The sequence below is a fragment of the Eurytemora carolleeae genome, unplaced genomic scaffold (genome assembly GCF_000591075.1).
Source record: "Eurytemora carolleeae unplaced genomic scaffold, Eaff_2.0 scaffold271, whole genome shotgun sequence".
NCBI lineage: Eukaryota > Metazoa > Arthropoda > Copepoda > Calanoida > Temoridae > Eurytemora > Eurytemora carolleeae.
Window position 1 is genome coordinate 247,782 of NW_019396164.1, and position 23,668 is coordinate 271,449.

Here is a 23,668-nt window from a genome sequence, read left to right on the forward strand (position 1 = left end):
ACTATATACTGTATGTACACCCTATATACTGTTTTTACACCCTTATATACTGCATCTTTACCCTAAATACAGTTTCTACACCCTAAATACTGTTACTACACCATTTATACTGTTCTACACCCTATATACTGTTTCTACGTCTTTTATACTATTTCTACACCCTGTGGCCTGTATACTGTTTTTACACCCTATATACTGTTTCTACACCATATACACTGTCTCTACACCCTATATACTGTTTCTACACCCTTTATACTGTTTCCACGCCCTATATACTGTTTCTACAACCTTTATACTATTTCTACACCCTATATACTGTTTCTACACCCTATATACTGTTTATACACCCTATACACTGTTTCTACACCCTATATACTGTTTCTCCACCCTATGTACTGTTTCTACACCCTATATACTGTTTCAACACCCTATATAGTGTTTCTACACCCTATATAGTGTTTCTACACCCTATGCACTGTTTCTACACCCTATATACTGTTTCTACACCCTATGTACTGGTTCTACGCCCTGTATACTGTTTCTACACTCTATATACTGTTTCTACACCCTATGTACTGTTTCTACACCCTATAAACTGTTAATACAACCTATGTACTGGTTCTAAACCCTTTACACACAATCATGATATTACTATGTTTTTAGACAACGTAATTGTACAGTGAGAATCATAAAATTGTGGACTAGGAAGACGACATTAAAGCAATAATTAAGTGTATTTGATGTTTTATTAATATTTTTTTTATTCACTTATTAATTGAAATTGGTCTGTTCACACTGCACAATTGCTGTGTTTCAAGGTCATAGGACTGATTAAAGTCATAACTTGAGTATAAAAGTTGTCTTTCTTTTCCAAAGTATTATGGTTATCACTGTATATTGTGAAGTGTGAAAGGAGGATTATATCATCCTAAATTATCCATTTTTTCTACACCCTGTATTCCGAATCCTATTGAGGGAGGATTTTACTATCCATTTTTCTGTTTCTACACCCTGTAATCCGTATCCTATTTAGGGAGGATGTTATTGTCCATTTTTCTGTTTCTACACCCTGTAATCCGTGTACTATTTAGGGAGGATTTTACTATTCATTTTTCTGTTTCTACACCCTGTATTCCGAATCCTATTGAGGGAGGATTTTACTATCCATTTTTCTGTTTCTACACCCTGTAATCCGTATACTATTTAGGGAGGATGTTACTATCCATTTTTCTGTTTCTACACCCTGTAATCCGTGTACTATTTAGGGAGGATTTTACTATCCATTTTTCTGTTTCTACACCCTTTGGTTTGTATCTGGACCGATTATAATTGTTCTGGGGAACATGTATATTCCGAAGGTAAGAACTATTACATTTATAAAAACTATTTTTGGAGAAGCTAATTTGTAATTTTATAAATTAATGTGTTGACATGAGCCTGACATATATCTACATATTTTATCAAACTGAATTTTAAGAAATTTGATAATTCCGTTCTGACATTTAACGATTAACTGTACTAAATGCACTTCCTGCTTTTTTCGAACAAAAAAGAGAAAGTTCATATTGTTAAGGGACTGTACTGTAATTTCAATTGACCCTTGCATTTAAAAAAGGTTGCATGCCTAATACCCTTCGAGCAAGAGATGGTTGTTTTTCTACTAGAAGAGTTTTGAATTCTGAAAATGTCCTTCTTTTTCTATATCAATTTTAAAATAGAAGAATATGGATAACTCCATCTTCACAGACAAAGGTGTGAAATAAAAAATGTATCAATATATATTGAGAGTAACATGTATTTCAATTATGAGAAAACTACAGATTAAAAAGTAGCAAAAGAAAGAACGATGGAGATAATCATTTAACTATTTTATGGTCATAAATTTATAATTCAAATATTCTAGATTTTTATAAATTTATCGGGAACGCTCCCTTTAAGTTTTATTGAACTGTTTAGTGGGTGCGGGAGAAGGTAGTTTGTGGTGTAGAGCATGGAATATGCCTTCTAGGACATACTGTCTTCCTAATCCTAACTAGGTGATAATCCTAATACTACTCATCCTAATCCTAACCAGGTTATAATCCTAATACTACTCGTCCTAATCCTAACCAGGTTATAATCCTAATAATGCTCGTCTTTATCCTAACCAGGTTATAATCCTAATTCTACTCGTCCTAATCCTAACCAGGTGATAATCCTAATACTACTCGTCCTAATCCTAACCAGGTTATAATCCTAATACAGTCTTCCTAATCCTAACCAGGTTATAATTCTAATGCAATCCTCCTAATCCTAACCAGGTAATAATTCTAATATTATTCGTCCTGATCCTAACCAGGTCATAATCCTAATACTACTCGTCCTAATCCTAACCAGGTTATAATCCTAATACTACTCGTCCTAATCCTAACCAGTTATAATCCTAATACTACTCGTCCTTATACTAACCGGGTTATAATCCTAATACTACTCATCCTAATCCTAACCAATTATAATCCTAATACTACTCGTCCTAATCCTAACCAAGATATAATCCTAATACTACTCGTTTTAATCCTAACCAGGTTATAATCCTAATACTACTCGTCCTAATCCTAACCAGGTTATAATCCTAATAACACTCATCCTAATCCTAACCAGGTTATAATCCTAATACAGTCTTCCTAATCCTAACCAGGTTATAATTCTAATGCAATCCTCCTAATCCTAACCAGGTAATAATTCTAATATTATTCGTCCTGATCCTAACCAGGTTATAATCCTAATACTGTCTTCCTAATCCGAACCAGGTCATAATCCTAATACTAGCTTTCTAATTCTAACCATAATACTAACTTCCGAATCCTAGCCAGTTGAAAATCCAAATACTGGTTTCCTAATCCTAACCAGGTGATAATCCTAATTCTAGCCTCCTCATCTTAATAATTACTAAGCGTAATACTTGCCTAATGCTTTTCCTTATCCTATTCTCCTAAAATAATCCTAGAACAAACTTGCTCAAACTTTCCAGCAATTGCAAAACTGGATTCAGGTTTGCACACTTTTCTAGTCAATCAGAATACACAGTTGACTAACCAATAAACTTCATGTACATTGTACATTGTACATATATCAATTCAAGTACATAATACTTGTAACAATTCATGTACATTGCACGTGTATCAATTTATGTACATTAATCGATTCATGTGCATTGTACATGTACTAATTCATGTACAGTTAAAATGCATTGAACAATAACATGTATCAATTCTTTTTTTTTCTTTTATTCATAAACCTTCTAATAATTATTCTTTTAAGAATTCATATTTGAATAAATTATTCAGAATTAGACATAGGAATTTAGTTAAAAATAACATTTTTTCCTTTTAAATTATAATTTTGTCTATTTCTTTAGATTTGTTTTACATTACTGTTCAAATGTTTCAACATAAACTGAAGAAAAATTCTTTAACTCTTTTTTTCTAGTTGATCCAATCCTCCTGACTACTGTTAATACTGGGATATTGTACTAATCCGTTTATCTGAGTAAACTGTATAATTTGTAAATATTTCAGACCATCTGCTCATAACAAGAACTTTCCATATCATGTCAGAACAACGCAGGTTAAATAATAATGATAATCCTAGATTGGAATAATGGAAGCTCTCTCTGCAAATACAACAGTTGGAAATCATACTTTAGATGGATTTGGACATCATGGATATGCAGTAACTAACCCAAATATCAGGTTAGTTCATGGATATGCAGTAACTAACCCGAATATCGGGTTAGTTTATGTATACGCATAAATAACCCTAATATCAGGTTAGTTCCATAAATACGCAGTAACTAACCCGAATATTAGGTTAGTCCGTGGATAAGCAGTAACTAACCCGAATGTCAGATTAGTTCATGGAGATAAACAAAAATTAAAAATTATCAATTTTAAGTGAAAAACATGGATATCTCCTTCTTGATAACACCACACTTTTATGGGTAGTGATTTGAATCTTCATTAAACGTTACTAAAATGTTCCTTTTTACAGAAGCTATGACGTTTTTACCGTCGGACCTTCTGCTCAAAACTGGAGTCAGCCTGCCCCCTCCCGCCCTCTGCCACGTGTACCCGCCTCAACACCCGCCGCTGAAGAAATAGCTGTAAAGGAATCCCCGCCCCCGCCCTACTCAACCGCCGTATATGATCCTAACGCTACAGACGAACTTCAAGAGTGGGAGGAGAGAAATATCTAAACTTCAAATTCTCAATTAATCAATCAAATACTAATTAATTTGATAACGCTGTAATTAATCAGCTTTTTGATAAATTAAAATTAATTAACAAACTAATTGATCCTTCGTTATGTCAGCTAATCAATTTTAAATGCACTTTTTTTAATCAATCAGGTTTTAATTGATTAAAAATTTAAATTAATTAATTAAGTTATTATTTAAAAATTCAATGTTTCAATTAATTATAGTTTTTATCTAACAATCGATTAATTTTTAAGTTTAAATATAGCAATTAATTAAATATTAATTGTTTTTTTAAAAAAATGGACAATAAAATTTTTATAATAGAAACTTGAAACATTATCTGAAATTACTTATATCAAATAACGAAAATTGACATTGACAAAATAACATAATATCACATTCATTTCCATTATAATCTTGAACAAAATTCTCATAAATCAAAAACAATTAAAAAAGTTTAAATTTTTTAAAATTTAAACACATTATAATACCCAAGAAACTTACAATAAACAATTAATAAATAGTTTTACAATAAACAATACATTCATGTACAAAAAAAATGACCAACTAAATGTTATGCATATCACTGTGATCAAAAGGTCTCAAGTTCTTGAGCAAAAATTTGAGAATTTTGCCAATTATTTCTTTAAAACCAAAGTTAACAGCAAGTGATTTATAGTGGTAAAATGTACATGTAAAAAAAACAGAAAAGTATAAGTGAGTTAGAAAGGTAAAATTAAAGCCCCAAGGCGGTACGACAATTAGAAGTCGATCCTGTCTGAATCTATATTTATATATCATAAATGTAACTTTTTTGTAAACAGATTACAGATCTCTAATTGTAAAATATGTCTGTTCAATGTTTTAATTCATCTGCATTTTCAGTAACTGTAACCAAGGAGTACAAATGAGTACCCGTCTGGAAAGCATGTATAATCATATGGTAGGGCGGGCCACGTCAGTTGTATCTCCCTTCTTTTTCATACTCCTTGATTGTAATACAGGACTTTATTCTGTCTTATTTATCAAATTTTTTGTTCGTTGCAATATTTATTTCATTTCCTTGTTACATTAGAATACTGAATTTAATCTTTAAGACAGAGGAACAAAAGATTATCAAATACTTTTAGAGATAGAGGAACTGATTGTCAACGACTTTTTAGAGATAGAGGAACTGATTGTCAACGACTTTTTAGGAAGTTGAAAGAAAAGTCGTCTTCACAGTATCATATATCTCTAAAAGTCGTCTTCACAGTATCATATATCTCTAAAAGTTTCATTTACAAATCTTATCATTTTTCTTCGTACAATGCGCAACTTTTAAATTCTCAGCAGAAACAAATGAAGTCATAAAAAAGTAAAAAAAACGTCTTCCCTTTTCTTCGATCATAGGTTTAATTTTACAACATGAAGATAAGTGATTTATCTGTATCTTTTCATGCATTATTTTTGACTTTCAATCCAGGAGTCACGTCTTTTAATGCTTTTATTACGATACATTAATATGTAATATTCTATGTCTTTCAAGTTCCAAGAAAACATTTTTATCATGCAATACAAGTTTCGAGTCTTTTGCTGCAATACTTTTTGTCTTTTAAAACAAGAAATTCATTTGAATTTCTTTACTATGATTGTAATCACATTGTGCATTGTACAGCTTGCGTTTTAATTAATTCTTTTTGAAGACTTTTATAAACTATTATGAACTATGTTAGTTTAAGATATTGCAATAATGTAAATGTGATGTTCACACTGAATAAACACTATAAAATCAATTAAATTATTCATTCAGAGTTTAAAGTCTATGGTTTTCGAGGAAAAGTTGGTATTTTCTTGAACGTATGGCAGTCCCAGAATTATTAGTTTTATTGTTCAATCCATGCTTTCTTTATTCCATGTTTTATTAATTCCGTGACAGTAATGACAGTCCACGTATTCTGTAATCCCTTAATTTCCACGTGTTATTGAATCCCTGAAAGTCCATGTATTCTTGAATCCCTGGAAAATCCATGTATTCTTGAATCCCTGACAGTCCATGTATTCTTGAATCCCTGAAAGTCCATGTATTCTTGAATCCTGGAAAATCCATGTATTATTGAATCCTGGAAAATCCATGTATTGTTGAATCCCTGAAAGTCCATGGTATTCTTGAATTCCGGAAAGTCCATGTATTCTTGAATACGTTAGAGTCCATGTATTCTTGAATTCCGGAAAGTCCATGTATTTTTGAATCCTTAGGAGTCCATGTATTCTTAAATCCCGGTAAGTCCATGTATTTTTAAATGATTAGGATTGGATACTGTTTATGAGGACAAAACAATCCTTTAGATATGGTGGAGACAGATGCTTGTTTAGAAAAAGGTTGAAAGCTTGACAACCAGTCTAACCCGTCACATTCAGATACAACCAGACTCATCTGACAAGGAGAGAATTATAGAAACCATCGGATAATTAATATTATATTGTTGACCTTAAAAGTCAATATGATAAAATAAAAGAGATCTAAATGGATATTTCTAACATTTATTTAATAAAACGAAAGTTTTGAAATAGTTTCCCAAGTGTGGTTAAAATTGGTTGGTTAAAAATTAATAAAGAAACTATAAATTGACAAACACATCGAGATATTAGTAATAGAGGGGGCATCTGGAATTTTAGACTTCTTGTTGTACAGCTACTGTACACAATGACCCGATCAGAAATTCTACCTGGGACAATACCGTACAAATAGATGTACTTAGGATTAAACCCACTGTACTCTATGATACCAACTCAGTCATAAGGAAACATTTTTCGACAAAATTCACTGTACAGTATAAACCTAGCCAGGCAAAATTAGGAGAGTTATGCCCGCCCCCTGGACAAACATCAGTAGCAACTTCATGTGAGCTATGTAGAACTTCATGTTGGTAGTGCAGATCAACTAGAACTGTAACAACAGGTTTCTGCTCTCTCCAGGCTCTCGTAGGATATATAATCCCCAACAAAACTTCCAGGTTCGATTAGTAAACTCTTTAGAGTTGAGATTATCCTCATGTGGAGGAGCGTTAGAACTCTTGGAACATCTTGATGGGCTGGATGTAAGCATCGTCTGCTGCTGCTCAAGTATCTATATTAACAACATGCAGGAGCCAGGGTAGCTCCATGGAACTGAGTTGTGATCATCTCCAGTGTTTTCGGCTGACTGAATACCGGGAGGTGTAGAGGGGTGAGGAGCGAGGGTTTAATGTGTGGTGTGCTTCATTGCAGAAATGGATCCTGTGTATACACACATCTTGAGAATAAACATCGGCATTTGAGTCGGTACAATCGTCTTCCTAATATTTCGAATTTGTTTTAACATATATGTATATATTATTAAATTTCGCATTTAGGATTACTGAAAATAAATTGACACTTGTATTATCTATAAATATACTAAAAACCATTTTTAAAATACAAATCATGTGAGATTTTCTTAATCACTGACTTTCAATTGCTTGTATTATAAAAAATACAGAAATTCTCTAAACATTCTTTTTATAAAAGTCCAGAAGAGGAATGATGTCATGCATTTATTAGGACCAGCAACTATCAATATATCCGTCCTTTCTCTATATTTCAAAATCCAGCTCTTTTTTAATTCTCTTAAAAGATAATTTCTATCTTTTATTCTCAGGCGTCTCTCACGCATAAACTAAGAGTAAAAACACTAACTCTTCTTCCTACTTTGCAGGCTCTCAATCTATACTGCATTAGGGTTAACTCCTCTACAATAATAACAATGTATAACAGAGTTATGGCTAGAGAGGTGTACATTGAACTGAGCCCGCGATTTAAAAACTTCGGCTCGAGCCGTAATTCCTTAATCCCGACTTTAAGACCCAATCTTCGACCCAACTCTGACGACAGCTTGTGTCACGTGATTGAAAGCTTCAAGATCTTCGGCTCGACTTAAGGAGTTAGGCCCATTGAAAATAAAACCGACCTTGGTTGGTTTTAGTGGAGAATTAGGCTCGATGTTGCGTCTTGTTCTCATAAAACCTGGAATGCGCCAATTCCTACCATGAAAATTCGCCAAATAGAATATTAAACCGGTTTTTTGAACTCAACTCTCTAGAAAATAAGATGCAGCTTTAATCCGAATGCTCAAGCCGTAAATAAGGTCCAACGACAGCTTAGACCCGAGCCGTATTTTCCCGATTTTTTTAAATCGCGGGCTCTGATCGTTTACAGGTTATAAAAATCTATAAATAATATTACAGGGGATCTAGAGTTATCTCAGACTGATGCTTTTGTTTTAAATTATTTGTTTTGGGGAAAGAAAATCAGTTTTAGATGGGAATATATAATTACATATTAAAAATTGTCGTGACAGATTTTAAGTCCATCGAAATAAAATAGCAAGGGCGTATACAGGGGGGGGGGGTCAAGGGGGAAGTGCCCCCTAGACCTAAAAAGGGGCCCCCCTTTGAACTGTTTGCTGTTTTTTCTGCTAGTTTTGTTTAAAGGAGAGATAAAGTAGTACTTGCAAGGTAATTGGACTTTATATGTAACTTTAAAGTATCCAAGAAGCCCAATGTATTGAAATTACAGTTCTATGAGCTCCTGGGGGGGGGGGGGGAAATGTTGCCCTTCTCGCATATTTGGTCCCCCCCCCCTGGATTTATTTCTGTCTGCGCCCTTGTAAAATAGTTTTAAAAATATATATTAAGGAGTACAAGAATTCAAATATTATGTCAACCACAAAATTTTTGTTTTGCCAAATAAAAAAATAAATCTGATTGAAGATAACATTCAAACCTTTAAAAAATATTTATCTATAGCATTCTGCATTGTATTGAAAACTTATAAACTTTATCGACCAGAAGACGACATTTTAAAAACTTTTCAAACAATTCCTGTCGTAATGGATAAATTAACAAAATCAGTTGAGAACAAAGATATTAATTAAGATGAAAACGAAGTTTAATTACATGATTAGACGTTCATTTAAAAGAAGTAAATATGGAAAATTTTGTTAGAATTTAATTGCATGTATTTTTTAAAGGATCGAAAAGATAGCGAAAAACAACAAAATTGTTAATTTTTTATACGTTTTAGACATTTTGGTGGGAGATAAAGAATATTTAACCCTGTTTAAATTATGGGGATATCCCGGTAAACACCTACACTTCTTAGCTTTCCTTCCTAGTTTAGCCTATAGTTTATACATGTTTACACATACACATTTAAATCCTATATACAGATCTGCCTATATATACACATATCTGAAAAATCCCTTTACCAGATCAGAGTTCAGAGCTTTTTTTGTGAATCTTGGAAGATAGAAGTTTTGCTCACTAACTAATGATTAGATATAATTAATTTGTTGTTATTAGATAAATATTTTATTTGTAAAATCCTATTTTGTCAATGTTTTGTTTATTTTAATCTTCTAAAATATTTTAAAAAATCTCCCAAAAGCTTTTAACAAAAGACCGAAATAGTATTCTGAAGAATGCATTGCATGAAAAATAATGTTGATACAATAAAACTTCAAATATGTTTTGAATACTTCCTTTCTTTCTAATAAATATATATAAATATTAGATTAGATAGATCAACAGAGATAATTATATAAATTAGGTATATATTTATCGTATTTGAAAGAATAAAATGTCTCTGGGTCGGAGTAACAGCACTGGTGTACTGGCTGCAGGGAAACGAAGACCACGCCCACTCAAGATAGGAGGCGGGGTATCCAGACTCTCGGCTATAGAACTCTCATCTGTAGAAGATGTAATAGGTAACCTCTTTATCTGCAAATACAAAGAGTTTTATATATTTTGAAGAAAACTCTTAAAATAATAAAAAAAAAATAATAAAAAATAAAACTCGTGTGTTATTTCTCATTATTTGAATAGTTTTAGTTAAAAAATCACTTTTTAACGATAATTATATAATTGAATCTTTTAACAGTTTTAATGGAAAATATGGTTGGACAGCTTAACAATAGAAACTACGAGTATTTGGTTCTATCATCCCTTGCTAGGTTAGTATAATTACAAAACAGGATGGGAACATCGTGAAACAGGAGCATGTTGGTTGGAAACAGGATGGAATCTTTAGGTGAGCAACAGGAGTAAATAGGAGGCAAAAAGAATTTGGAGGTATAACACAGGTGGGAGCAGTGGGGAAACAGCAGAATTTAGGTGAGAAATAGGTGGAAATAGGTGGAAAAAGGCATTAGGAAGAAGAAAACAGGAGGTTAAAGTTGGGACATAGGAGAATTTAGGTGAAAAACAGGAGTAAAGAGGTGAAAAAAAGAATTGGGAGGTAAAAAACAGGAGAGAATAGTTCGGAGGTGAGAAACAGAAGTAAATAGGTGGCAAAAAGCGTTGGAGCAGAGATATTAGAGCGAGAAACAGGAGTAAGCTTGTGTTTAATACTTAGTGTAAACTAGAGGTACCGAGGGGAAACAGATAAAAGAATAATTCAGAACAATAAAATAATGTTACTTTTCAGACTGTGTGAAAGTCTGAAACAGTGCGGACCTCAGCTTGAAACCCTTTATCAGGTTAATTTGCTTGTAGTTTTGAATCCCTTAAATTGTCTGGAATTATTTATCCCAACACCATGAAATTGAGACAACTACAGTGCTAACCAGACAACTATGGAATAGGAAGTCTAATTTTAGACCCAAGATAAGACTTTAATTAATGAACATGAGGCACAGCATTTGTGCAGTGTAAAGTGACCCATTTCACTTAATAAGTGATTTAATAACTTACTAGTAAGACTATTTGCTTTGTAACAACATCAAATTCGCTTAAGTAATCAGTTTTGCTTTAATGTCGTCTTTCTATTCTATAGTTTTCTAGTTATCACTGTATGAAAGTTTTTCTTATCAAATTATTATTAGACAGCCTCGACTTTAAAATCGCAAAGGCTTGGGCTTTGGTTTTATCTCACCCCTATACTTATATTTTTTTGCAGCTCTTGGCAGACACATTCAAAAACTAATCACGTGATAACGGTCTTGTTTCTACCTTAAGTTTGAAAGGAGTAATTGGGAAAATACTGCTTGATATTTGCGTGAAAGCGTCCACATCTCTGTTTGCAGTGTAAAAGATAAATCTAAACTTTGCTATTGTGTCTCTATTTTAAACACTGCCCTGTCAATAAAACGCCTCCACACGGGTCTGGTTTCGGTTTAAGGAATTGGCTTAGCCACAAACTCAGATTTTCTAATCCCAATATCTTTGCAATCCAATGTCATATGTAATATTTAAAGCATGGTGTAATATTTAGAATATGACCAGATACTAAAACCCCTCAACCCTTTGTCTGAATCTAAGCTGAGTAGAGAACCAGGAGAATAGGAACAGTGCACTCCAGGACCTTATACAGGATAAACGTTTGAGCTTAGCTCCGTTAGACCAAATAAGGCCGGGAGACTCTTTCTTCTCCAGCTGGAACTATGAACAGAGTTACTGGGGCCTTGGAGCAGTTAAAGTGTTTATAGGACATGCGAAGCTCAATATTCTCAAGTTGGTTCTATTGACAGGGACACCCAAGATACAGAGCAGCCAGGACCTCTAGGACATATAGAAGCTCCATATTCTCGAGTTGGTTCTATTGACAGAGACACCTGAGATACAGAGCAGCCAGGACCTCTAGGACATATAGAAGCTTCATATTCTTGAGCTGGTTCTTGCGACAGAGACACCCGAGATAACGAGCAGATAGAATACCAATTAGACCAATGACTCCAAGTGAAAAAAAGATCATGAGAATCTACTTGGACGGGATGAAATGAGTGAGAAACCAGGAGGTCTACAGATAAAAGGATCTGGTATCAGAGATGGAAGAAGCTGTTCGTTGCAGACAGCTCTCCATCCCCCCGTTGTAGAAGCAGCAGAACCAGATGATTCTGAGTACATAGGAGAACTAGGGTATCCAGGACACATAGGAAAACTAGGATATCCATGACACATGGGAGAACTAGGATATCCAGGATTCCCAAGAACGGAGACGCCGCTCATTAGGGAACAGCTCTTGAGTACGGAGACGCCACTTATTGTGGAACAGCTCTTCACGGACCTGTAGTGGAACCAGCAGCAGAACCAGAGGATCCTGGGATAGGAGACCCTGCTCTTTACAGACAGCTCTTTACAGATCTATTGTAGAAACAGTTGAGGAACGAGAGATCTTGATGCAGGAGACGCTGCTCCTTACAAACCTCTTCACGGCCAGTTGCCTGTCCAGCAATGAAGCAGCTAGGATAGCTGTAGCAGCATCTCAGATTGCAGGAGCAGCAAAATTAGCGGAGACTCCGGAACAATCACAGTAGCAGTTAGGTGTACAGTAGAAGCAGCAAATGAACGAGCAGTGATTAGGAAGCTGTTGTTGAGAGATTACAAAGAACAGATATTGAAGTGGAGCAACTGAGCAAGATATTGAGTTGAGGAAGCTTCTCAGATAGATGCATAACTGGAGCATCTCATAGTGCCAGACTCTATGAACAGCTCTGGGAGCATCTCAGATTATAAGGACAGCTAACAAAGCAGAGACTCTAGGAACAGCTCCAGGAGCAGCTCAGACTGTAAGTACGGGTAACATAGTAAAACTCTAGGGACGGCTTCGGGAGCAGTTCGGATTGCAAGTATAGCTAACACAGCAGAGACTCTAGAAACCGCTCAGATTGTAAGAACAGCCAACATAAGAGGGACTCGAGGAGCGGCTCCAGTAGTTAAAGAAGCAGCTGAGGACACAGTAAGAGTATCCCAGATTGTAGGAGCAGCCAGAGTAGCATAGACTCCATAGCAGCTAGGAAGATTGTGGAAGCCCGGAGAGACCCGAGCTGAACGAGATAGTGTAGTTGAGGAAGCTGCTCAGACAGATCTTGAACTGGAGCAGCTGAAGATCTAAAGGAACTCAATAAACCTTACAGATGTATCTATTAAATAAACTATGAAACTGATCAATCACAATTCATTTATACTCTGTGAGATATGTATAAAAAGGCTGTTCAAGGGATCGATATTAAAACGAGAGTACGGGTATCTCGAGCGAAATATTTGCATAAGTCTAAACCATGGGTGCAAATGATTGATCTCGAAAATCCCTAGGATTTACATCTGGTATTTGATACAACACATTAATTGACCTTAGATCTTTCAAATTATGAATATTATTATAACAAATAATCTAAGTTTGAAATAGCAGAGATTTACACCTTCAGGTTGAAAAGATATAGGGATTAAAAAATTCGAGTTTGTGGCAAAGACTCATTTCCACAGGAACTTATTCATTCCATGTGGTACGTCTGTACAACAAACTTGCATATACATAGTTGGGACATTTCATAGTAAGACATTTCATAGGCAAATTCGATATTTTTATTTTATTTTTTTGGTTTTAAATAATCTAAAATTTACCGACACTGTTGTTGCCAGGATCAGTTGGATAAACTCGGTATAGCGGTCAGAGATGCTTGCAGGTAGACGTGGCGTACAGTGAAACAAAATTCTTTTTTGTTTTTACAAAATTCGAATAAAAAACATTCCACGGGCAAACAAAAACTTTAAATTTAATTATTTAGTCAAACTTTTCCAAGGTTCAGTATTCTAATAAATAAACAAAACTTGATAAAAAATATGCGTAAATACCAACGCAAAATTAAAATATGCGTAAATACAAAACTTAAATACAAAATATTCGTAAATATGTCAAATTTAATCTAATCTAGAGACGGAGATTTAGATTTGATGAGCAGAGTTCAACTCCTGGAGATCATTGAACTCAGGAACATATATCAAATTTACAACAAAAAAACTTTACACTTTGTTGTAGTTAGTTTTACGTAACCCATTAAGAAATACTGCGTAAAGTGCAATTACCAATAAAACCTGAATATTTTTCGGAATCCTTTTTTTTAAAGGGTTCGAATGCCTTACAAGATTTTTATTTGCTATATCTTTTAAATGATGTCATATCAGATTTACAAATTACAGAATCCGTAGGGGCGTTTCTGATTAAAAGTAGGAAAAGAATGATTTTATTGTCTTGTATGTAATAAAATGTGTCAAAGCCAACACTGAACAATACATCTATTTAAACATGTACTGCAGAGCTATGAACTGGGTACACAATGAAAACACCTCCGCTTACTTCAGGTAGGGTCCAGTACCAAAGTACAACATTGTATATAAAAAACGGTATAGTACTGTACTGTAAACTATACGGTACACTGTATCACTCCATTTCGAGTTTCGACTTATAGGGTTGAGACTACAGAGTGCAGAGAAGTCTTTACAGAATATTTAGGTCTAGTTTCTTACAATTTAGTTTCTTACAATCTAGTTTCTCACAATCTAGTTTCTTGCAGCTGGTTCTTCTCAGCAAAATTATTAAGTAACAAGACTAAAAAGGCAGTTTAAACTCCTTGCGGGATGATTTATTTCTCTTTAAGGAAGTTTACTGTGGTTAAAATCCATAGATAAGAAAGGAACAGTTCAGTTCTAAAGCATTATAATGGGTTCTCGCCTTTTTAAATAAGAAATTCTTTTACCCGGCGGAAATACAGTGTGGGAATTGGAGTTTTTGCCTCAAAATCAAATTTTCTAATATATAATATATCTATTCAACCTCATGGTGTAAACCTTTAATATTTTAACAGAATTTACAGTTTGAAATATATAATGACAAAACTTCAATCCCAATAACCAATTAATCAACATTATTATTATGGTTTTCAGCTCTGAATGTTTCCCAGCAAACTTTGACTTTCGAACACAATTTGACATACATACATTTTTTTGCCTTTTCTTTTGCATACTTTTTTGTCAGCAAATACCTTTTAGATAAAAAAGTAAAAAAAGACAACTCCGTAAGTTTAAAGATTGCTAAATTATAAACCAAAACGTGATTGAATTGAAAAGAGGAAACTGAATGTATCTCGTCCTGGTGAGTCCGGTGTGTAACCCTGTATATTAATTTAGGCAGAAATTCTCGCAGATAGAACAGGATACAGGGATGAGTCCAATGATAGAACTCAGATCAGCACAGACAGCACCAATAAGGAATCATCTCACAACAATAATACTTCAATGTTTTGTCACAATTGAAAAGGAACTGAGTTCTGATCCTTAGATATCTTTTCAGCTTAATGTTGTCAATCTTTTACATTTCAAACTTTGAATTCTTATAGATCAAATATTCTAAGTTTGAAATATCAAAGGTTTACAACATCAGAGGCCGAATTTAAAGAATTTGAGCCGCGGCTCAAATATGGTTGATTCCAGTTAAAATTGTATTCAATGTTTCAAGATCTAAGCCGACGCTCAATTGAAACTGGTTTTTGGTGGATTTGAAAAATTCATAAAATTCGGATTCTGGCATATCATTATCATATATCATTAACATCAAAAAGTTACTACAATTAAAATTCCATTTCTACCTAAAGTTAGATGATTTTTCTTCTATTTTTGCAAAATAAACTAGCATTTTGATGATGATTTTTGATAACAGTTTGAACGCGAATGCTCCGGATTTTAATCCAACCCTCTCCGGAGTTATTCTTCTTAAACCCGGAGAAATTATAACAACGTCTGGCAGGAAGAAAACCAAACCTTGACCTTGTTTTTATCCATGCTTATCATAACAAGAATTCGACCATCAGTGGAATGATTTTCGTCCTCCTTGTTTCCTTTAATTATAAATGAATGATTGTCGTCCTCCTTGTTTTCTTTAATTGTAAACTAGTTAATACACAATCACAACTTTCCAATTTCCTGGTTTTTTCTTCAATTGTAAAATTTAGCTAGTCATTTCATAGTTTTGTGATTAGAAGGAAACTTTTCAGAACAGTGAAACAGATTTTATCAGAAGACTTCATAGCTTAAGAATATCTACCAGTTTAAATCAATACATTTTAAACATAATGTTAAATATGGAAAAAAAGATTATTAGTTCAATGTAAAAATTTATTCCAAAGATTGTAGATTTTATAACAAAGAATCCAATCAATCCTTTTATCGCTGCAACCTGATGTCTTAAACCTTTCATATTTCAAGCTGAATTCTGCTAAATTAACTAGTATCAATTATCTAAGATATACAGTAGAAGATTGCAAAGATAGATATAGAGATTGGAAAACTTTAGTTTTTGACAGGTGTTCAATTTCTTTAAGATTGAGAACAATTTTGATTTAATAATTAAAGGTCGAATTGTTTTTTTAAAGGTTTATTCAGCCTACAAAAATACCCGGGAAAACATACTTTAAAGATGAAATAGTGATTAGGTAAGTTTTTCAACATTTTATTAAGTAGTTTAACTCTTTATAAACTCTGCGATTTCAAACATAAAAGTTGCACCTTAAAAAAGCAAATTATGTCAACGACGATTTAAAGATATTTTTCGATTTGCACACTGCAGCGCACAGCCTACATTTTTAAGTGTAAATCAGGTAAAACTAGAATTTTCAAAAATGATTCATTTGATTTATATTTGTTCATGCTGTACTAAGTCAACCTAACCTTAACCTTATCTTTACAAAAATAAAGTAAAATTAGCCTATTTTGAATTAAATAATATTGAAAATTTGAATGTTCTGCAAGAATTTGATACTCAAACTTTGACGTTCTTGTAATCTGGTCCGGGATTACAAATTGATCCACTTTTTGGGGAATTTCTATGCTTCCTACAGTACTGTATCTACCCTGTTTTAGAAATGCTGACTCCGGTAAGGTGATGGGACTGAAGGGAAGACGGGTTCATCTAATAGAAGAGATAACAGAGACAATTATTTCCTTCCAGAGGGTAGTTCCTGGAGCTAAGGAGAGATTAGTTCAGATAACAGGTAGTTCATGGAGCTAAGGAGAGATTAGTTCAGATAACAGGTAGTTCCTGGAGCTAAGGCGAGATTAGTTCAGATAACAGGTATTCCTGGAGTTAAGGAGAGATTAGTTCAGATAACAGGTATTCCTGGAGTTAAGGAGAGATTAGTTCAGATAACAGGTAGTTCCTGGAGCTAAGGCGAGATTAGTTCAGATAACAGGTAGTTCATAGAGATAAGGAGAGATTAGTTCGGATAACAGGTAGTTCATAGAGATAAGGAGAGATTAGTTCGGATAACAGGTAGTTTCTGGAGCTAAGGAGAGATTAGTTCAGATAACAGGTAGTTTCTAGAGCTCAGAAGAGATCAGTTCAGATAACAGGTGTTCGTGTAGACTAGGAGAGATTAGTTCAGATAACAAGTAGTTCCTGGAGACTAGGAGAGATAAGTTCAGATAACAGGTAGTTCCTGGAGACTAGGAGAGATTAGCTCAGATAACAAATAGTTCCTGGAGTTAAGAAGAGATTAGTTCAGATAACAGGTAGGTTATGAAGGAAGAAACCACAAATAAATATTCTAATTGTCTAGGTCCAGCACCTGATAATATTCTTCAAGCTAAACGGCTGATTGAAGATACAATAAGGTAAGTTTTCAATACAGGTTTATTTAGATCTAGCTTGGTAACCCATCACTGCCCAGGTTACTAAACATTTCTCCCGCTGCTTACCCGCACGTAAACGATTTTACTGGGATACTAAATTTTCGCTATTAAAGTCGACCCACTAAACTTAGAATCTCAAAACCAAGATAAGAACATTCCCGTGGATATCTAGAGTTTCCCAATCAAAGTTTAAGGCAAAAAAGCACAGGGGTTCCTGAGTCATGATCGGAAAAACAATCAAACAGACAGACAAACATAGATTACAACTTATAAAGATACTAAAACAACATTGTTTATCATAATTCTTCAAGCAAATGTAGATATTGCTGAGATATATGAATACTGTTTTTTCTAGGAGAAACCAGAGTCCTGGCAGAGAGGATGGAGCAGAGAGTCCTCAGGATATCAGTCCTTCAGATGACTCCAGGTAGGTCGATTGGGCAGAGGATGGAGCAGAGAGTCCTCAGGATATCAGTCCTTCAGATGACTCCAGGTAGGTCGATTGGGCAGAGGATGGAGCAGAGATTCCTCAGGATATCAGTCCTTCAGATGACTCCAGGTAGGTCGATTGGGTAGAGGATGGAGTAGAGAGTCCTCAGGATATCAGTCCTTCAGATGACTCCAGGTAGGTCGATTGGGTAGAGGATGGAGCAGAGAGTCCTCAGGATATCAGTCCTTCAGATGACTCCAGGTAGGTAGATGGATAGAGGATTGAGTAGAAGATCCAACTAGGTGGGAGGGTAGAGGATAAAGTAGAGAGTTCTCAGGATATCACTTCTTCAGATGGATCCAGGTAGGTGGATGGGTAGAGGATAAATTAGAGAGTTCTCAGGATATCACTTCTTCAGATGGATCCAGGTAGGTGGATGCGTCGAGGATGGAAAAGAAATCTCAGGATATCAGTTCTTCAGATGGATCCAGGTAGATGGATGGGTAGATATCTCAGGATATCAGTCATACAAACAGATCCAGGTAAGTGGATGGAGTAGAGGATGGAGTGTATACTGTATATGATTCCAGGAAGGGAAAACAGCACAAGAAAGAGCAGGAAGACGAAAGAAAGCAAAAAATGATCTTGTTAATTAATGCATGCAATAATTAATTGGTCATATTTAGTTATAGTTAGTTCAACATTCCGTACCAAGTTTAACTACTTTTCAATGTATTAATTCTTAATTCTGTAGAAGGAACACCTTAACTGCAGAACAGAGGGACAGGAACTCCGTATCCATCACAGAATACAAGTACACAGTTAATATAGGAGACAATCATATTAAGATTACAGGTCAGCTATATATAATTTTAGCTTGGGAACCCAACGCTGCCAACTGCCAAGGTTACTATAAAAGTTATTTCCCCCGTCTACCCGCACTTAAACAATTTTACCGTTAAACTAAATTTTCGATATTAAAGTCGACCCAATCTACTTATAATCTAAAAAGCAAGCTAAGAACATTCAAGTGGGCCTCCCGAGTTCCACAATAGAAATTTGAGGCAAAGCGGTCCAGTGGTTCCTGAGTTATGATCGGATTAACAAACAAAAAAACAAACAGAGATTAGTGCAACGTTATATATATCGATGCATACGTCCTCAATATGCATGTGAAGAAAATAAAATACTGTCAAGTACAATTTTTTCCATGTTTTTCCGAGATCCAGATATCCTGTTGTTATTTTAAAATCTTTTTTTGGTCCCGGTTATTTTTTAAGAAAAGTGAAATAATATTAATTGCTTGATTTTTGAATTTGATATATACAAAAGATTCAAAAATGTTTTTAATGAAAAGGCAGATTTGTTTAGATATTTTACTAACAATTACTATTTAAAGGGACGGAACTTTTAAACAAATTTTGAAGTCATAATCAATCCAGAGCTGAAAACTTTAGAATGGGATACCCTTAATCCCGATATAGGTTAATTTATCTGGAGATTAATAACAAGAGGACAACGAGCATTATTTAATCTCGAGATTAAGAAAAAGAATAGTTCAAGCATTATAATCCCGATATCCATCATTCAAAAGTTCCCAGCTCTGAACAAATATATGTGTGTCTATAAAAGGATCCTCGGATCTATGTGTGAAAATTGCTAAACTCGTCCGGGGATAATAATATAAATATGTTATAAATTCGTTGGTATACGAGGATCCCTGGACCTGGTGAAGACTTCTAAACTCGTCCTGGACGATTGTATAAATATGTAATAAATATAAAATTGTTTAGGAGGATCCATGGACCTGGTGAAGACTTCTAAACTCGTCCTGGACGATAATATAGATATTTATAAATATATAATTGTTTAGGAGGCTCCCTGTAATCTCGTCCTGGACGATTATATAGATATTTATAAATATATAATTGTTTATGAGGATCCCTGGACCTGGTGAAGACTTCTAAACTCGTCCTGAACGATTATATAAATATGTTAAAAATATATAATTATTTAGGAGGATCCCTGGACCTGGTGAAGTCTTTTAAACTCGTCCTGAACGATTATATAAATATGTTATAAATACATTATTGTTTAAGAGGATCCCTGGACCTGGTGAAGACTTCTAAACTCGTCCTGGACGATTATATAAATATGTTATAAATGTATAATTGTTTTGGAGGATCCCTGGACCTGGTGGAGTCTTCTAAACTCGTCCTGGACGATTATATACATATGTTATTAATATATAATTGTTTATGAGGATCCCTGGACCTGGTTAAGTCTTCTAAACTCGTCCTGGACGATTATGTAAATATGCTATAAATATATAATTGTTTATGAGGATCCCTGGACCTGGTGAAGTCTTCTAAACTCGTCCTGGACGATTATATACATATGTTATAAATATATAATTGTTTAGGAGGATCCCTGGACCTAGTGAGGACTGCTAAACTCGTCCTGGACGAATATTTTTCGCTCTCCTCTAGTCCTCTTACAGCAGAAACCAATGTAATAAATTCATAATATTCAAAGAATTTTGAATTATTTTTTGTCTATGACTTTAATTGAGTTTACCTTTATTTGCATCCAAATCTAACCGGATATATACGCTGGTAGGCAAAAATATCAATACAATTAACGACGACTTTCTAATTAGTATGTGCATCCAAATCTCTTTTCATGACAACAAAAATTTAAATTTCTTTATTTTTTATACCATCATATTCAAAATTCTAAAACAATTTTTTTAAACAAAATAATATGTTTCCTTTATATTAATAGTGTTCCTTTAATTCTTTTCCATTTTAATTAATTGAATTGGGAAACAGCACTCTGTTAAAAAATTATGCTGTTTAATTTAGGTTTATTTTTTAATCATTATAATTAATTGTTTAGAACATTTAAATAGCATTTTAATATTAATCTTACTTTATTCTTTAATATGTTTAGATAGATGATATTATACTACCCGGATATAAACCTAATGCAACCCTCTCATCACATCCTTTACATCAATACTCATCCCATCCTCTCTCATCCAACCCTCTCCACAATTTCTCCAACAAATCTTCTCATCATTTCTCATCCAACCCTCCCCCTCTCTACTCATCCAAGTCCTCCTCTCATCTAATCCAGGAATCTGCTTTTTCCACTATTGCAAGGCCTAAGAAGGTGAAACCAAAATTGAATTATAAGATTTACTAACATTAATTGTTTTTTATTTCTAAAGCCTCAGGGACAAATTGTGTCCAAACAAAATGTCCCACTTAAATGCATTTGAAATCCATCAATAAAAACTGCAAATCTGTTAAAAAATAAATCACTAAAAATGTTGGAAAAAGATATTTTCTAGAAAAAACAATGATTGTTTGTAAAATAAAACAATAAACAGTGTTACTCACAAAGGATGAGACGACTGTACAGAATTTATACCGACTGTTTCCTTAGATTCAGGATTCCCCGTAACTGTGTCTACAAAAAATTCAGCCCATTCTGTCCAGCCGTTTGGCCGGCTATAGGCAACATTTATATGAATGTCTTGTTTTATTATATAGATACTTCATATTAAATATGTATCGTATATAAAACATATCAAATTAAAGACAATGTAGACAAAACTAGAAAAATTATATTTTTCGAATCCTTAGTCTGCTGGTCGTGCCCCTGAACCAGAGAAAAGATTGGTGTATTCGCGCGAAGGAATTTACAGATTCATGCTCATATCGACATATTTTATACATTGGATTAAAAAACTGGAGGGACCTCCGATTTACACCCCCTCCCCCTTCCTTCCATTCCCTTCCATCCTTTCCACTTTAAAACTAAAGCAAAAAATGTCTAACCCCCCCCCCCCCGTAACAATAAAATTCTGCATTTATTCAATTATTTCTAAAAACCCAATATTTTAAATCTAATTCAAATTTAAATGCATGAAAACGTCATCTTATATAATATCTGAACTGTATCCCTGCAGAACTGCTGAAATACTCACTGAGTAAGTTCTCCTCCGTGATACCTGAGAAGTTCTCCGTCCTTGACCAGGTTCAGGAACCGGAACAGAGAATTATCCTAAAACTTAGAACTCAGAAGTTCAACGGTATCAAGTATCTGAATGATGGTTCGAAGATATTCCAGGTGGATTATGTTCGTTCTTATCCGGTAGAATTCGAGGATCTACTATAAGATAGAGATATCTTTAAAAATGTATAAATTTTGCCATAAAAATAAATTTTTTTGATATTTTTCTGTAAACTTGTTAAAAGTGAATGCCTTACAGATAATTAACTTCTAATGCAATTTTTTCATTTAAATATTTCTTTTGATGAAGTCGGAGTTATTCAGTTTAAATAAATAAGTAGAAAATAACCTAAAAGATCATTTAATATTTTCTGTCGGCTTGGTTTTTGAAAAATTCGTTGATTTGTTAAAAAAAGAAAATGCCTAAAATTAACGCTTAAAATTAAATCATTTAAAGAGAGTCGTTGCAATACAAAATGGTATCGAATGTTTAGGCTGATAAAACACAATCAAATTATAACCATAGATAAAGATAGATTGCGCATAAGACGACATTTTTCATCTTGAAAGATATAAATGTACAGAGATGTTTTAAAGATATTCCTATTGTATAGATTAACTAGGTCGGTTGTTAACATTGGCTGTTTTTATGTCATTGAGTACTTGTGGTGTACATGAGTTCTGTAGAGAGAAATTTAAGTTAGTTTAGTCCTTCTCATGTCCTTTTTCAGTTCTCGTCAATATGATATATTGCTCAGTGAAATATTGTTGTTCAAATAGCTCCATTCCTGGAGTTATTTTACACTCTATTATGAAATCCATTAAAAAACCAAAACACCCCGCTTATCATTGAAGTACACTTTGACCCCTAGAAGTATGAGTTCGCGGACTGTAGAATTCTTGGTGATTTTGCGTACATAAGCTATCTATGTTTATTTATTTATCTATGATTATAACTCGAACGTTTCATTATTATTTTAATTCGATGTCTTCAAAAAAAATTTCCAGAGAAAACTACTTTCTTGAAGTCGGTGCTTTTTAGGCGCCATTGGGTTTATATGGAATTTTTAAAGTAATTTTACTAAATTGAATTTTTCATATTTATATTTATAATCTTATTCGTGGATTTCTTTCTTGATGAGAAAGAAGACAGTGACCCCTGAAATGGATGGTAAACATAGTTTCAAGTGACCCTGCAAAGATGGAATTTGCAGCTTCTCTGCGAAAATGACTTGCGCATTTCTTGCTTATAAGAAGCAACGGAGAAAATAACAAAATTATAACACCTTTCGAGTCAGAAACTGTACGGTGTCTGCCTGCACATTTTTGTTCAGATAAAGGTTTCAAGAATAGCGTTGTAAATCAGACGTTGCAATCTCTGGTAACTTTAAAATACGCTTACAGTCCCTTTAAGAATACAATTGTTGGACCTAAACTGACATTAATACATTTACCAGTTACATCCATTTCTCTTTAGATATAAATAAAACAGTGGGTTATCCATAAATGATGGCACTTCAG

At 33.9% G+C, this 23,668-nt stretch overlaps 2 protein-coding genes across 3 annotated transcripts in view; both read left to right on the top strand.

Annotated features, from left to right (window-relative positions):
• The window catches only part of LOC111696917 (transmembrane protein 145), a 39,492-nt gene extending 35,877 nt beyond the window's left edge, over positions 1-3,615 (top strand). The window contains exons 13-15 of the mRNA XM_023466704.1: positions 1,266-1,358; positions 1,957-2,036; positions 3,558-3,615. Coding sequence (XP_023322472.1) covers positions 1,266-1,358; positions 1,957-2,036; positions 3,558-3,615 — 231 coding nt within the window. The remainder of the gene's footprint in view (positions 1-1,265; positions 1,359-1,956; positions 2,037-3,557) is intronic.
• A 4,811-nt stretch (positions 3,616-8,426) lies between these two features.
• On the top strand, positions 8,427-22,375 carry LOC111696922 (eukaryotic translation initiation factor 4E-binding protein Mextli). Of its 2 annotated transcripts, XM_023466713.1 has the most exons (18): positions 8,427-8,452; positions 9,869-10,004; positions 10,178-10,250; positions 10,724-10,775; positions 13,657-13,700; positions 13,950-14,006; positions 14,332-14,376; positions 15,202-15,282; positions 15,731-15,817; positions 16,443-16,502; positions 16,930-17,060; positions 17,625-17,679; positions 18,053-18,124; positions 18,882-18,982; positions 20,550-20,638; positions 21,080-21,301; positions 21,778-21,829; positions 22,104-22,375. In XM_023466713.1, the coding sequence occupies exons 2-18, from the start codon at positions 9,875-9,877 to the stop codon at positions 22,310-22,312; spliced, it is 1,560 nt and encodes a 519-aa protein (XP_023322481.1). In that variant the 5' UTR covers positions 8,427-8,452; positions 9,869-9,874; the 3' UTR covers positions 22,313-22,375. The 2 variants fall into 2 exon arrangements, with proteins under 2 accessions (XP_023322481.1, XP_023322482.1); XM_023466714.1 differs by lacking the exons at positions 8,427-8,452; positions 21,778-21,829 and having other exon boundaries at positions 9,713-10,004; positions 22,104-22,198.
• Positions 22,376-23,668: the final 1,293 nt, after the last annotated feature.